At 45.4% G+C, this 16,310-nt stretch overlaps 1 protein-coding gene across 11 annotated transcripts in view; it reads left to right on the forward strand.

Annotated features, from left to right (window-relative positions):
* LOC106982728 (TBC1 domain family member 14) overlaps positions 1-16,310 on the forward strand; it is a 210,505-nt gene that overhangs the window by 36,839 nt on the left and 157,356 nt on the right. For 10 of the 11 annotated variants that reach the window (XR_008296436.1, XM_053217622.1, XM_053217623.1 and 7 more), the window contains exon 3: positions 15,309-15,446. The exons of the other annotated variant lie outside the window; for it this stretch is intronic. Coding sequence is in view for 9 of the 10 variants with exons in the window: in XM_053217622.1 (XP_053073597.1) it covers positions 15,309-15,446 (138 nt within the window). In the remaining variant the exon portion in view is untranslated. The remainder of the gene's footprint in view (positions 1-15,308; positions 15,447-16,310) is intronic. 11 annotated transcript variants of the gene reach the window in all.

Consider the following 16,310-nt stretch of genomic DNA (forward strand, 5'->3'; position numbering starts at 1 on the left):
CCAGCGAGCAGCACCTCCCGACCCGCGGGTGCCCTGGGGGCGCCACAGTCACCTCGTTTCCACACGTTCTTCTTTCTCTTTGCTCTTCGTGTCTTTCTTCTTTTGGTCGTGGCCGCCAGACTCTGGAAAATGCCCGCTCACGCCATCCGGAGCTCACTGGTGTTGTCTCCAGATGGAAATGTACACCACTGTCCTGACCCGGGCTCGGGCCCAGCCGCCACTGCCCACGGGTCCTTCTCGCTCCTGATGAGACCGCGCCGTCTGCTTCCAAACGTGATGTTTTCACTGGCGATCTCTTCGTTCTGGTTATTAGAATGTATTCTCTTTCCCGGTAGATTAGAAGGTCCTGGAGGGCAGAAATCAGACGCTCATTTTTGAAAAATGTTTGCTTTCTTGTGAAATAATTTTGAACATGGGAATAATGAGAACATGACGGGGAACTCTCGTGTGCTCTTAGTCACCCGTTGATCATATTTTCCTGCTTTTGCTTTATTTCTCTTCCCTCCTTTTGGTACTCTTACCCTAAATAAATCAGCGTGTGTTTCTTAAGATTGGGCTTTCTCCTCGCCACGTGGATACAGTTAGAAGACTCAGGGAGGTTAACATGGGCACATCATGATATCCTGCCGGTTTTCCCCTTGTATCAGCTGCCCAGTGATGCCCTTCATCGTAACTTGCCCCCACCCAGGATCCAGGTTGAGACTGTGCGCCTCTTTACTCCTCTAATCAGGAATAGTTCATAGCTTTCCTTTGTGTCTCACCACATTCACATTTTTGAAGCTAACAGGAGAGTTGCTTAGCAGAATATCCTTTAACTCTGGGTTTGCCTGATGTTTGCTTCTGTGTAGAGACAGCTTACGTGTTTATGGCAGTGACCTCCCGTAAGCCACCAAGTTTCCTTCTTCATCATGCGTCATGGCAGATGCACACGACGTCCGTCTGTGGCATCGTGGCAGTGCTGGCTTTGGTCTGGGGACGTCTGCCAGGTTTCTCCCGTGGGAAGCTGGACGCTCTTTTCTGTCTGTGTAATCATCAGGTGACCCGTTTGGAGAGACTGGCAGTTTTCTCACCCGTAGATGATTCCACCTGAATCACCTGTTACTTTGATGGTTGCAAAGTAGTGATTTTTCTAACTCCGTTATCCCGCCACGTTTCGTAGTGGCCATTCTCCTGTAATGCCTTTACCTTCTCAAATCAGTAGCCCGGTCACGTAGAGAACACCACAGTGTGCCGAGGGCAGTGCCGGACATTTCTCATGTAGGCCTGCCTTATTTGGCCTCCATACCACACCTTGGAGGGAAGTAGTATTTTCTCTGTCTCCACTGGTGTAGCAGTGCACATTCGGAGAGGTTAGGTGATCTGCCTGAGGCCACACAGCAGTGAGTTGGGATTTAAACTCCTGTCTGTCAGATCCAACGTGTGCCTACTTTTATATTAGAGAGTTTTGCTGTTTTTGTTTTCATACATAACAAATAATTATTGAATGAACAATGTAAGAACACTCTACTGCAAAGGCAGGCTTTAGAAACTATGCGGAATGGATTTATTGTCTTTTAATGCACTTATGGTTTGTAGAAGTGGGGGGAAGTTCATTGTTAGTTCACAGTTGAAGTTTGAGTGGAGTCCCTCTAGGGTGAAAGCGAGTGCAGGGAAGCTTGGGGCATCACGTCTCTAACTCTTAAAATAGACTGGAGTTAAATTATTAAAAAATATTTTACAGTCTTACGATCGGCTCAAAGGGAAGCTGTAGTAAAGCCATAATTTAAAGGTGGGAGTTTACTTTTCCTGCCTCAGGCTTGTGCTGGGCTGATGGTCAACACCAGGTTCCCTGTAATCTGTCGTGAATAGGAAGAGTCGTCTGAGGAAGATAGGACAGCTTTTCACTATGTCATTCGTAGAACCCCACATTCTTAATCTTCCTTCATCATTGAATGAAAACCATCATCCGAGAATTTATTACAGCGTTTTTTTTGTCTTTATATTTTAACGTTCTCGGTATTGTGAAAGCTTTATCAGCAGCCCGTGATGATGACAGAAAGCCCAGCTTGGTCTGGCTTCAAAGGAAGCAGTGCTCACAGTGAGCACACATACCCTGCGTATGGCCACACGTCAGAGCACTCAGGCCCAGTGCTCCTGGCCCCAGGGGTGGAGGTGCTTAGAGACAGTGGCTAAGTTACTTGCCCAGGGTCACACAGCTAGTCAACTTGGGATCCTTTGTTAATGCCCAGAGGCTGGGGCTGGCCTCAGTGGCAGCTGGATACAGGGCCTTCCGTGGAATCAGTGCCCCACCATGAAGCTTGCCTTCTTTATTGCTTTGCTTTTCAAGCTTCACCGTCCCCTCCCCGCTGCAAGCCCAGATCCACCTTCATTTAAAAATTTTTGTTTACCTTTATTTTTGAGAGACAGAGACAGAGCACAAGTTGGGAAAAGGTCAGAGAGAGGGAGACACAGAATCTGAAGCAGGCTCCAGGCCCCGAGCCATCAGCACAGAGCCTGACACGGGGCTCGAACCCACAAAGTGAGATCATGACCTGAGCCGAAGTCGGACGCTCAACTGACCGAGCCACCCGGGCACCCCTCCCACCCTCATTTGTAAGAGTCCAGCAGGAAGAGCAGGGTTTCGTCCCGGTAGGCCAAGTTGGTCATGACCCCAACCTCGACCCCAGCTCCTAGGATGAGGGGACTTTGCTGGCTGGGCTACAAGCACCCGCGTAGGGACTAAGAATTGGAGAGGAGGTGCCCCGGAGGAAGTCTGGAGTGATTAGGCGGCTGAGCTGCCAAAAAGAAGCCCTCTCAGAGTACCTGCATGCAAAGTACACTTTCGTCTATTTTTTTTTAAGTTGATTTATTTATTTTGAGAGCGAGAGAATGAGAGAGCGACAAGCAGGGGAGGAGGAGAGAGAGAGGGAGAGAGGATCCCAAGTAGGCCTCACTCCAGCAGCGCAGAACCTGATGTGGGGCCCGATCTCACGGACCGTGAGATCATGACGTGAGCTGAAATCAAGAGTCGGATGTTCACCCGACCGAGCCCCCCCAGGCGCCCCAGTAGCACGTTCTTCTAAAATGCTGCTCAAGTTTGGGGAAACACACTCTGGGATTTGTGTTTGAAACAAACCGCTTGCTGTGTTATCCACTCTTCGTGATTTGTTCTCTTTGTTTCTTTGAGGAGTTTTATCTTTGTCCACCTCCTCCAAGATTGTCCTTTCGTGCTCATCCCTCAGTCTGTGTGATTGCTTTAGGTGTTCTTACAGTGTTAGGTCTTTTTAGGTGCCAGATAGGGGGCATCCATCGATTCTGCACAAAAATACAAGAGGGTTTTTCCTTAAGCTTTTTTTTTTTTTTGTTCCTTGGGGCATAAAGTACATCCCGACCAGGGTAGTGATGGGCGAATTTTCACAAAGATCATATCTATGTAATGACACTCAGGTAGATAAATAGAACATTACCATCAACACAAGTCCCCGTGTGCCCTGCCCAGCCTCAACCTGCTTCGTGTGTCCAGAGGAGAACCCAGTAGTGTGGCCTGTTTCCCACCCCTTCCTCCTGGCACTTTGCCTCTCTGTCCTGCCCTGAGAGGCCACCCCTGGCTCTCCTGGTCTCTCTGTCTCTCACAGGGCCATCTTCTTCCTCCACGTCTTGCCCTGGGCCTAGAAGGGGCACATTTCCCGAAGGAGAAAGCAGGCTCAGATGTCAGTGCTCCCATGCTTGCCGTAGGCTGCCCTTGCCTGGCACAGCTGTCTCCCCCTCCCCCTCCCCCCCATCTTCTCAAGGCCTGGATGCTTCAACAGGTCCATATGCTTCAGCACAGGTTTGTATGCTGGCTTGGTTGCATATTTTACCTGGCTTTTCTGGTTAGTCTGGGCAGGAGACCTTATTAAATAGTCTATAATATAGACTATTATTAAACAGTAACTGGTCTGCTGCCAGTCCCTTTTTTTTTTATGTTTATTTATTTGAGGGGGGGGCAGAGAGAGAGAGTGTGAGTGGGGGAGGAGCAGAGAGAGAATCCCAAGCAGGCTCCACGCTGTCAGCACAGAGCCCAGTGTGGGGCTGGATCTCACGAACTGTGAGATCGTGACCTGAGCCGACATCAACAGTCAGACGCTTCACTGACTGAGCCACCAGGTGCCCCACTTTTTTTTTTTTTTTTAAAGACTTCTTTAGAGCAGTTGTAGGTTCACAGTAAAATTGAGAGGAAGGCACAGACGTTTCCTGTACATGCCCATCTCACACGTGCAGAGCTACCCCACTGTCCCCCTCTCCCACCCGAGAGGTACGTTCGGTACTGAGCCTGCATTGTGTAATCCCCCGAATTCCATAGCTTGTGTTAGGATTCGCTCTCTGTGTTGGACACTGCCTGGGTTTGGACAGGTGCATGGGGACTGACCTGTATCCATCACCACAGTGTCCTACAGGGGACTTTCACTACCCCAGACGTCCTCTGTGCTCCACCTGCTCATCCCCCTCTCCCCCAGGCCCTGACATCCATTGGTCTCCTCGTGGCCTCCATAGTTTTGCTTTTTCCAGAATGTCATCTGGTTGGAATCTCACAAAGTGTGGACTTTTCAGATTGGCTTCTTTCACTTAGTGATGAGCATTTGAGCTCCCCTAGGTCCTTTTGTAGTCCGATAGCTCATTTCTTTTTAATGTTGAATGGTATTCCATCATCTGGGTAAACCACAGTTCTGTCTGTTTAGGTACTGAAAGCCCTCATTCCTGGTATAGGATGTGTCAGAATTTCCTCCTTTTAAAAAAATTTTTTTAATGCTCATTTATTTTTGAGAAAGGGAGCGTGAACAGGGGAGGGGCAGAGAGAGGGAGACACAGAATCTGAAGCAGGCTCCAGGCTCTGAGCTGTCAGCCCAGAGCCTGATGCGGGGCTGGAACCCATGAACCATGAGATCATGACCCGAGCCGAAGTCAGACACTCAAATGACTGAACCACCCAGGTGCCCCAGAATTTCCTCCTTTTTTAAGGCTGAGTAATATTCCATTGTATGAAAATGCCACATTTTGCTTTTACATCCCTCAGCGGACACTTGAGTTTCTTCCATGTTTTAGCTATTGTGAATACCACTGCTGTGAACATGAAACAGTATCTCTTTGAGACACTGCTCTCAATTTTGGGGGGGAGGTGTATAACCAAGAAGTGGAATTGCTGGGTAATACGGTAGTTCTGTTAATTCTGTTTTAAATGTTTTGAGGAACTCCCAGCAACTGTACCATTTTACGTTCCTCCAACACTGCACGGGGTCCAATTTCTCCGCAAAATCACTAACAGTTTTGTTATTTATTTTTATCACTTATTTTTATAGTAGCCATCCTGATGGGTGTGAGGTGGTATCTCATTGGGGTTTTGATTCCCATTATCCCTAATGTTTAGTGATGTTGCACATCTTTTCATGTGCTTATTGGCCATCTGGGCATCTGCTGTGGAGGACTGTCTGTCCAAGTCCTTTGCCCGTTTTTGAATCGGGTTGTTTCTTGCTGTTGAATGTTAGGAGTTCTCCATATGTCTTAGTGTTAACCCCCTATCGGGTACACAGTTTGCAAATCTTTTCTCCCATCCTGTGGGTTGCCTTTTCACTCTGTTGACAGTGTCTTTTGACTTAAAAATTTTTATGAAGTCCTATTTATTTTTTCTTTTGTTACCTGTGCCTTTGGTGTCCTGTCCGAGAGATCACTGCCAAAACTAATGTTGTGAAGCTTTCCCTATGTTTCTTCTAAGAGTTTTACAGATTTAACTCTTACGTTTAGGCCTTTGATCCATTTCTAGTTAACTTTTGTGTATGGTGTGAGGTAGGGGTCCAGGGCCATTCTTTTGTAAGTGGAAGCCCAATTTTCCCAGCACCATTTGTTGAAAAGATCGTCCTTTCCCCATCGAATAGTCATGGGACCCTTGTTGAAAATCACTTGCTCATTTTTGCGAGCATCTGTTTCTGGTTTCTCTGTTCTGTTCCTTTGGTCTCGTCTTTGTCTTTATGCCAGCACCACGCTGCTTTGGTTACTGTAGCTTTGTTGCAGCTCCTTTTAAATCTCCTAACTGAGGTGTATTTTCTAGCTCAACTGTAGCTTTGTTGCAGCTCCTTTTAAATCTCCTAACTGAGGTGTATTTTCTAGCTCAGAGCCCGTCATTCTAGAAATGTAGCTGTATTATTGCATTATCTCTATTTTCCAGAGGTTAAGAAAGAATAATCCCAGTACTGACTACTGAGTAGGGCTGATGACTTCTTTATTCTTGGGGCCACTAGTGACGTGCTGTCGCAGCCTGCCGGCAGTAGGTTAGCATTTCTCTGCCTGGGGGAGAGCTCGCATCCCAGTGTTCCCTGTGAGAGTGCTGTCCTCCTTAACAGTACTGCTGCAGCTGACCCGCCCCGGCTTCCTCGGGTGTCTCACCACATAGGCTGTATTGCAGCATAAATTTACTCTATACACATCGATTAAATACACCTTACACATAGGGAATACGAAAATAAAGTCAGAGTGGGAGCTAGCACTGGTGATGGATACGCAAATTCGTGTCTACAGACTTCCTAAGATATCATAATAAAATGCATTTTTGGGGGGTAAAATCTTTTCATGGAATAGAGAAATGGTTTTGAATATAAGTAATTGCATTTTTACAACGTGCATTTCTGCTTTTTGTGGATGCCCGTGACATGCCAGACGCTGTGGCAGGCACCAGGCATACAGAGCTGACTAGGGATGGTCCGGGCAGGTGCGGGATCTGTGAGACACTCTGGCTGTGCAGAGCTTGGGACACCGCGTGCGGGGGTGGGGGCAGGGGGAATGGCGGAGGAGAGACCATTTGGGCAGGTGGAGGGAGAAGGAAGGGAGAGTGCATGCGAGGTCACAGAAACAGGAAGGGCCTGATGTCATGAGGCCAGAGAAGAGCAGGGCAGGGGTGCGAGCGGGCGATGAGACGGGCAGGGTGAGCAGACGGACCCTGACGAACCCGATGTGCCGCATTGGGGGCTGCGCTTCAGTCCCCAAGACAGAAAGACCCTTGGCTCTCGACAGTCAGCATCGCAGGGTGGCCTGTGAGCTGCTGGGTAAGCTGCTTGGGCACCTCAGGGCAGGGAGGCCAGCGAGGAGTGGTCACTGTTGGTGGAGGACCCAGTTATAAAAACAGATGTCGTTAACCTGAAATGATGCTGGTTTTTAGAGGCAAGTCGCCGTTCTTTTGAGCAGTGAGAAGTGGATTTGTTACTAAGGCCCTTCCTCACATTCTAGCTGTATCTTTCCTTGGCAGGCAACCAAAATTTTAACCTAAACTGGCTTCCGGGGGGGGGAAAAGGTCTCCTGTAACTAATAGGGGTGGCCCCAGCCTGTTCGATTCAGAGCTTTGACAGTGTCCCCGGGACTCCCGCCCTGCCTGTCTTCCGCCCCCCCTCTGTCAGCTGGGTTTTGCAGCCAGCTTCCAGGGAGGTGGAGGGCCGGTCGCAGGCAGCGTGGTTCTGGCATCCGGAGGATGCATTCCCCCCCCCGCCCCCCCCTTTGTTTTCTGCTCACTTTCAGGTGCCCATTTCTGATTGGTCCCATGCCTGTGTCTGAGCCAATCTTTGTGACCGAAGGGATGAAACGACGCTGATTTGTATTAAGCCAATTGGGGCCTGAAGGTGGGGGTGGCACCAGTCTCATTCAAACACTTGGTGCTTTGGGTTTTTCAGGGCGCTGCTAGCCGGAAGGTGTGGGTGGCAGGGGTGGATGCTCGCAGCTCCCGGCAGACGTCATTATCCCAGCTGTACTTCAGGGTGGCGTGTGTTCCTTTCCTTCCTCCCGCTCCCAGTTTCCTTTTTGACAGAAGGCAGCAAGAGGAAGTCAATCAAAACTCTGGCCTTATGTCACCTCACAGTAGTGTCTGGAAAAGTACTTGGTAATAGGTTTTCATGCTGAGAAAGTTCTTCAGCATGTCTCTTCTTCTGGTACTCGGTGACTGTGTGCTGTCTTTAAGACTATGGCTTTGAAAAATCGTGCTTGATTTTACTGAGTTCATTGAGTAGATATTTGGCACATGTCCAATACTGTACGTTTGCCTCTAAGTGGACTTGGAATGAGTGTAGCATAGGAGACTAAAAACATAACCGTGAACAAGATAGAAATGTCTTGACCTGTTTTTTTATACTGTGTTCTTTTAAAAGCTGATTATTCAGTGCTATTGTTTGAACAATACATTCACACAGTACATGAAGCCAGGGAAAAAATGGAGTAAGGGAGCTCTCAAATATAAGTGGAAAAAACAGAATGCAGAAAACTGTACCTATGGGGCACCTGGGTGGCTCAGTCGTTTGAGTGCCTTACATGGGCTCAGGTCATGATCTCACGGTTCGTGGGTTCGAGCCCCGCGTCGGGCTCCGTGCTGGGAGCCTGGAGCCTGCTTCGGATTCTGTGTCTCCCTCTCTCTCTGCCCCTCCCCCACTTAACACTCTGTCTCTCTTAAAAATAAACGTTAAAAAATAAGAAAAAAAGAAAAGTGTACCCACTATGCTGCTGTGTACCTTTTGCTACAGACTTGATGTTTCTTAATGAAGTCAACCTAAAATTATAAGGCGAAACAGCTTTTATCTGCAAAATTTATAATGCAGTGAGGCCATTCTAACAGCTAACTAATAACACCACTGTTCGGGTCACAAATAATGGCAATCTGCTTTGTACGTTTTCATTCTGTCGGAAGTAAAAGCCCGCAGACTCCCCATTCCGGCCGGCTTTGCATCAGAGTGTTGTCCAAGGTCACACTGCAGATCCAGCCGCAGTTTCCCGCTTGACACCGGGCAAAGGAAACGTCTGTATCTTACAGTCTGTGTGACTGTTCAGTCACGAGGCTTCTACCTGCCTTTCACGTGGACGAGACTCATCTGCACTGTAATGATGTGCTGAAAGGCACACAAGAGGAGAATCTAACGGTTTTATAAATGCTTTCTGGGCAGTTAACGTGTTAAACTCACGCCTGTGGGTTAATGCCAGCATTTGGCAGTATCTGTGTGAAAAGACCTTTTCAAAGATGAAGTACGTTAGTTAAGTCTTCCTCTGGATCAGCATTAACAGGGCAGTTAGGTAAGAAAAGAAAAGACATCCAGATTGGAAAGGAAGAACGAAACCCGTATGTTTCATGCATGAAACGATCTTGTGTATAGGAAATCCTAAGGAATGGAGTGAAGAAAATTCCATCTACAGTAGCATCAGAAAGGGCAGAGTGCTTAGGAGTAAGTCTTGTCAGCTGAAAACATCATTGAGAGAGATGAAAGGAGACCCTTGTAAGTGGCGAGACCTCCCGTGTTCACGACCAGCAGAGCCCACGTTCGTAAGACCGCGCAGCCCCACGCGCTGATGTGCACCCTCAGGGCAGCCCTGTCCCAGTCCCAGCTGCCTGTGCTGCAGAAATTGGCAAGTTGATCCTAAAGTCCATATAGACATGTGGGCTCAGAATAGCCCAAAAAATCTTGGAAAAGGAGAACAGAGTTGGAGGACTCGCACTTCTGACCCCAGAACTTCCTACAAGGCAGCACGCATGCAGCTGTATGAAACGAAACAGCATTCGCTGTGTTCCGTGTGTTTGAACAGCACCGTGCTGTGCGGGAAGGATAGTCTTTTCCGCGAGAGGTGCCGAGACAACTGAGCAGCCATGTGTGGGAGAAGGAGGTCGGACTCCTGCTTCACGCAAATATGAACTCCAGCCGGTTTCTAGACCTAAGTGAAAGGAGTTAAGACTGTAAAGCTCTTGGAAGAAAACGTAGGAGTAAGGCTTCATGACTTGGAGTAGGCAGTGATTTCTAAGATCTGACACCAAAACAAGCAGCCGAAGAAGACCTCAATAGATTAGACTGTCTCACAGTGAAAAACTTTTGTGCCTCGAGGGACATTATCAAGAAAGTGAAACAAAAAACAAACCTGGAATTGGAGAAAATGTTTGCAAATCCTGTATCTAATGGGATGTGTGTTCAGAAGAGATACTTATAAAATGGGCCAGTATTTGAATAGACATTTGTCCAGAGAATATGCACAAGTGGCCAGTAAGCACATGAAAGGATGCTCCCTAGTCATTAGGGAAATGCAAACCGTGATGAGACACCACTTCACACCCGTTGGGGTAACTAAAATAAAACCCAGACGGTGACGAGCGTTGGTGGGGATGTGGAGGAAGTGGGACCCTGAAACGCTGCCGGTGTCGTGGGGATATAAACCTGCTTTGAAAATTGTCAGTTCTTCAGAAAGTGGAACACAGAGATGCCTGTGACCCAGCAACTCCACTCCTAGGTGTGTAATCAGAAGAAGAGAAAACATATGCCCATACATATGGGCATACATACAAGAGAAAACTTGTGCATGAATGTTCGTAATAGCCAAAAGGTAAAGCAATCCGAATGCCCATCAACAAATTAATAGAATATGGTATGTGATTGCAGTGGAATAATATTCAGCCCTAAAAGGGGTGGGGTGCTGACACATGTCACAGCGTGGATGAGCCCTCAGAACATTGTACTGAAAGCAGCCAGACACAGAAGGAGATACATCGTATCCTTCCCGTTTGTATGAAATGTCCAGAATAGGCCAATCTGCAGAGACGGTGGGTCAGGAGTTAGCCTGCTGATAGTACAGGGTTTCATTGGAGGCGATGAGTAGGGCTTTTTTGTTTTTTTTTATTTAGTGTTTTATTTTTTTAATTTACATCCAAATTAGTTAGCATATAGTGCGACAATGATTTCAGGAGTATATTCCTTAGTGTCCCTTCCCGATTTAGCCCAGCCCCCCTCCCACAACCCCTCTGGTAACCCTCTGTTTGTTCTCCATATTTCAGAGTCTCTTACGCTTTGTCCCCCTCCCTGTTTTTATGTTATTTTTGTTTCCCTTCCCTTATGTTCATATGCTTTGTCTCTTAAAGTCCTTATGAGTGAAGTCATATGATTTTTGTCTTTCTCTAATTTCACTTAGCATAATACCTCCAGTTCCACGCACGAGGTTGCAAATGGCAAGATTTCATTCTTTTTGATTGCCGAGTAACACTCTGGTGTGTGTGTGTGTGTGTGTGTGTGTGTGTGTGTGTGTGTGTGTATACACACACACACACATATACATACCACATCTTCTTTATCCATTCATCCATTGACGGACATTTGGGCTCTTTCCGTAGTTAGGCTACTGTTGATAGTGCTGCTATAAACATTGGGGTGCATGTGTCCCTTTGAAACAGCACACCTGTATCCCTTGGATAAATACCTACTAGTGCAGTTGCTGGGTCGTAGGGAAGTTCTGTTTTTAGTTTTTTTTGAGGAACCTCCATACTGTTTTCCAGAGTGGCTGCACCAGCTTGCATTCCCAGGTGAGTAGGTTTTAAAATGAGATAGGGGAAGGGTGCTTGGGTGGCTCTGTCGGTTAAGCGCCTGACTCTTGATTTCAGATCAGGTCTTGATCTCAGGGTCATGAGTTCAGGCCCCGCGTTGGGCTCCATGTTGGGTGTGGATCCTGCTTAAAAAAACCAAAAACCCAAAAAAGATAGTGGTGAGGGTTGCCTAATCACCACTGAATTATATTGAAAACCACTGAATTGCACACTTTAGAAGAGTAAATTTTGTGGTATGTGAATACAACTGTTATTGTAAAAAATTAGCATTAACAGACGAACATTTGTATTTGATTTTGATGGTAGGGAACATTAACTGTGTACCCCAGAGAAGCAAATGTTTTATCTCCTCTCCTCCCCCAAGAGTTTTGTCCTTCTCATTAGTAGGGCTGAGAACAGAAAATCGTACTGAATTGTAGTTTGAATTCCATCAATAAAAACATTGTGAGACTTTCTCTGCTTTTTGTAAAAGTACCTATAATTATATCCTTGGTGATCCTCTTGGCCTGCCAAGTTGAAAATATTGTCTGGCTCTCTACAGAAAACGTTTGCTGTTCCTTGGTCCCTTGCTCTAGCACCTTGTTTCTTCTGCCTGGTATCTCCCCTTCTCTAGTCCATACTTCTCTTCGCTCTCGCAAGGCTCCACCTCAGCCACCTTTCCTTCCGTGGGAAGCCTCCGCTTAGCAGCCAAGTGAGCTTCCTAAGTGCTTCTTGTACCATTTCTAATAGCAACAGCCATACCCCAGTCATTTGCTTCTGTGTCTGTATTTCGCACCAGACTGTGCACGTCTGGCAAGCAGGGACTCTGCTGCGTTCGTTCTTATAATCCCTAGAGCCTAAAGAAGACACTTCAGTCGTTACTGGATGAATGGGTGAATCCACATTCGTGTATAAACCTCGGGATGCCAAACAGGAAACATGAAGCTAATGCCAGATTCCCGTTGTAAGTGAAGAGCTGCAGGAGCTCTTCTCATTTCTCCATATTCTTGACCTAATACGTTTTCTATGAAAAAAAATATACAGCTTTAAGAAAAAAATTAAAAAAAAAATTTTTAATGTGTATTTATTTTTGAGAGAGAAGGAGATACAGCATGAGCAGGGGAGGGACAGAGACAGAGGGAGACACAGAATCCGAAGCAGGCTCCAGGCTCCCAGCTGTCAGCACAGAGCCCGATGGGGGGCTTGAACTCACGAACCGTGAGATCATGACCGCAGATGAAGTTGGACACTCAACCGACTGAGCCACCCAGGCACCCCCCCCAAAATTTTTTTTTAATGTTTATTTGTTTTTGAGAGAGAGAGAGGCAGGGGGAGGGGCAGAGAGAGGGAGACACAGAATCTGGAGCAGGCTCCAGGCTCTGAGCTGTCAGCACAGGGCCTGACGCGGGGCTCAAACCCACAAACTGTGAGATCACGACCTGAGCCAAAGTCAGACGCTTAACCAACTGAGCCACCCAGGCGCGGCGCACCTCCCCCCCCCCCCCCCCAATATAGCTTTGACTATTAAGGGAGTATGGCCTAATTACAAGAAAAATCAGAAAATAAAATGAGTGTCCTCCTCCTACTCACCAAGAGATAAGCTCCTTAGTGACCTCTTAGTTCATTTCTGAGACATTTTAATGCACATCAGTGTGTGCGTATGTGCAAATGCGTTAATAAAAAAATGAGATCGTCCTTTTGTATAAACTGTTTGTCTTACGTACACTGTGAATGGCTTTGTGTGTCAATAAATATGCTTCATAATTTCCGTAATGGCTATATCTCATCACCTGGATGAATCGTAACTTATTTAACCAAGTCCTCCTTATTTGGCATTTCAGTTGTTTCTGCTGGTTTGTCTTGATTGACCGCTGCCTGATCAGCGTTGCAGTAGCTAAATCCATGCACACGAGGGCGGTTATTTGGTTAGGATAAATTCTCAGAAGTAGAATTATTAGACTGAAAGTGCATGCCCATGTTTGAAAAGTTGGACACGTGTTGTCAGACTGCCCTTCAGAAAGAGCACCTGTCCATGCGAAGTTTGAAAGTGCCTTCTGTCTGCCTAATAAAACTTGATTGGGATCTTTGAAGGTGTTACCTCTGCGGGGTAGAGAGATGTTCGTATTGCTCAAGAAGGAGAAAGAGCCAATCCCAGCAGCTCAAACAACAGGGAGTCCCTTTTTCCATAATTAAATAACGTTTCTGCCCTCTTTGCTCTAAGTACTATGAACAGTAGAGAAAATTACATTTCTCTCTGCCTTTGGAAGCTTTGAGTCTGCATTGTTATGGTTCTGTTCACTCTCCCTGTCAGAGGACAAGCCCTGTCTTTGGAAGATACCACTGATAAGGAATGTGCGGTTTCAGGTGTAGTCCAGCCAAACACATTAGATAACGGAAATATACTGATATACTCACTTGGCCATCGAACACCTTTTCCTTCGGAAAATTGGAATTGACACCACTCGGCCAGAAAAATCTGGTTTGCAGGTTCATGAGATCTGCAGACATGCCCAAGAAATTAAGTAGAAGTGTGCTAATTATGATGGGTGTAGATGGAGGGATTGTTCTCCCGCTCTTATCTGGTGGCACAGATAAGAAATAAAAGTGATTTCTGTGCATTGGATCAAAGTAAAAATTGGGTTAGATGGCATGTGATTTGATCTTTTATTTATTTATTTTTTAATGTTTTAAAATGTTTTTATTTATTTTTGAGAGAGACAGAGTGTGAGCAGGGGAGGCACACACACACACACACACACACACACACACAGAGAGAGAGAGAGAGAGAGAGAGAGAGAGAGAGAAAGAGAGAGAGAAAGACACAGAATCCGAAGCAGGCTCCAGGCTCTGAGCTGTCAGCACAGAGCCCAATGCTGGGCTCAAATTCATCAACCATGAGATCATGATCTGAGCTGAAGTTGGCGCTTAACCGACTGAGCCACCCAGGCGCCCTACATCTTTTAAAATCTTTTGAGTTCATTATTATTATGCTTGTCCTTCTTTTTTCATCTTATTCATATATTCATATCTGTTTCCTGACGACCCACTGTAGGCCATGTCCTCTAAGTAATTTTTAAAATGTTGCCTTTGTCTGTCATTCTGATCTTTTTTCCCTTATTGTCCACTGGTTTTAATCATAATTTGTTAAATGGAAACCTTTTTAAAAGGCAAAACAAAGTAGCAAAGCAATTCAAGATACTACTTAAAGTCCCAGTTGAGGGAAAGAGCTATAAACTTACATCTTGGAATATTATATAGCCAAAGAATTTGTGGTAACATGGGGGTAATGTTTACAGATCAGTAAGTTAAGTACAATTACGATATTCTACAAATAGTGTGAGTTCAGATCTCTGCTTTTTAAAGCATACAGAAAAGACCAAATGAAGCAGTCCAGATTATTCTAGTTTTCACTGAATGGTAGGCTCACGGATAATTTTGCCTTCTTCCTGCTCTTCAGTTTTTCTTCGAATTTTTTTAACGGGCATATGTAACCAAGGGGAAACATAAAATGCCAGCATAAAACATTTTATGTGTGTTGCTTTTTAGACGATAAGGTGAAGAAATAGGGACTGAACCGTTTAACTGCTAACTGTTAAAATCTGGTAGTTATATGAACACTATCAAAAGAGTGGGAAGCACAGAAGAGAAGACATTTAATTGTGAATGATTTGGAATTTATACTGAAATTTAGATATACAATACTTGCATTTACTTAAAAATGTCTGAGTTCATTAGCATTTACTTTGAATGTCAGTGGATCAGGTTCATCAAGATCATAAATAAGGTAATGATAATCTCAATAATAGATGCCCAATGAATGGATTCTCGTCAAGTGCTCTGATTGACAGTGTTCTGTGGTCTCTTATTAGCGGGTGCCATTCTGTGATGAACATACCTGGTAGGGAAGGTGTGTGTGAGCATGTGGGAAATAATAGAGTATGAAACTTGTTATTTCATCTTGTTCATTGAACTCTGTCTAATCTCATTTTAGGAGAATGACATCTTCCTGGGCTGGGAAAAAGGCGCTTATAAGAAATGGGGAAAGAGTAAGAAAAAGTGCTCAGATCTAACTCTAGAAGAAATGAAAAAACAGGCTGCTGTCCAGTGTCTTCGTTCTGCTTCTGATGAAGTAGGTTTGCATTTTGTTTCTAATACTTACGAGAAGAAGAAAGAGGTGGGGCGGGGGGTGGGGCTAAAGGTACACAAATGCAACGTCTTGACCAAAACAGCTTAGAAAAATAAACTATTCATTGTCTTACCACTGTGATGTGAACACGGTCCTTTTCTCCTTTTTGGCATTTTTCTTCATAAGTTGAGTTTTATAAAGTACATTCTTTAACAAGTGTTATTAGAGTATACACAAAATTTTATGTCCTTTTTTTCCGATTTAACATGTTCTATCTTCTTACATTATCTTCATTCTTTTTAGTGGCTAAGTTATATTTCCTCAAGCAATATTCCAACAGCAATATAATATACTCTTTATTACTGGCTATTTACTTAGTTTTTTTTTTGGGGGGGAGTTATCTCTACGTTCAGACTCCTGACTCCCAAGATCAAGGGTCCCATGTTCTTCTGACTGAGCCATCCAGGGGCCCCTACTTAGTTTGCTCTTGAGTTTTTGTTAACGCTCTCCAGAGTGTTTCCACGTGTGGCTTTTCCATGTCCTATATTACTTTTAGCTGCATTCTCATAAGTGGGGTAGCAGTGCTGGTATTTTAAGGACACTGTCTTTGTTTATGATTCATAATTTTTTGTTTTTTAGAAAATATCGTAAGATTTTTTTTCTCAGCTCCGTGCCTGTCGCGTTGCTCTAGGAACTGAGCCAGCCAGGTGCCCCCTATAAGATTATTTTTATCCGTCTTCTAATACTTCACATAAAATATTTCTCCTGTCCTTCATGCTGACAGAACAAAATAGATTTAGAGTAAAATCACCCATTTAGGTTAATACTATGCAATTCTTATTACTCAGGACAAGACGTACTCTCTGA

Source organism: Acinonyx jubatus, chromosome B1 (genome assembly GCF_027475565.1).
Source record: "Acinonyx jubatus isolate Ajub_Pintada_27869175 chromosome B1, VMU_Ajub_asm_v1.0, whole genome shotgun sequence".
In the NCBI taxonomy this organism is placed as follows: domain Eukaryota; kingdom Metazoa; phylum Chordata; class Mammalia; order Carnivora; family Felidae; genus Acinonyx; species Acinonyx jubatus.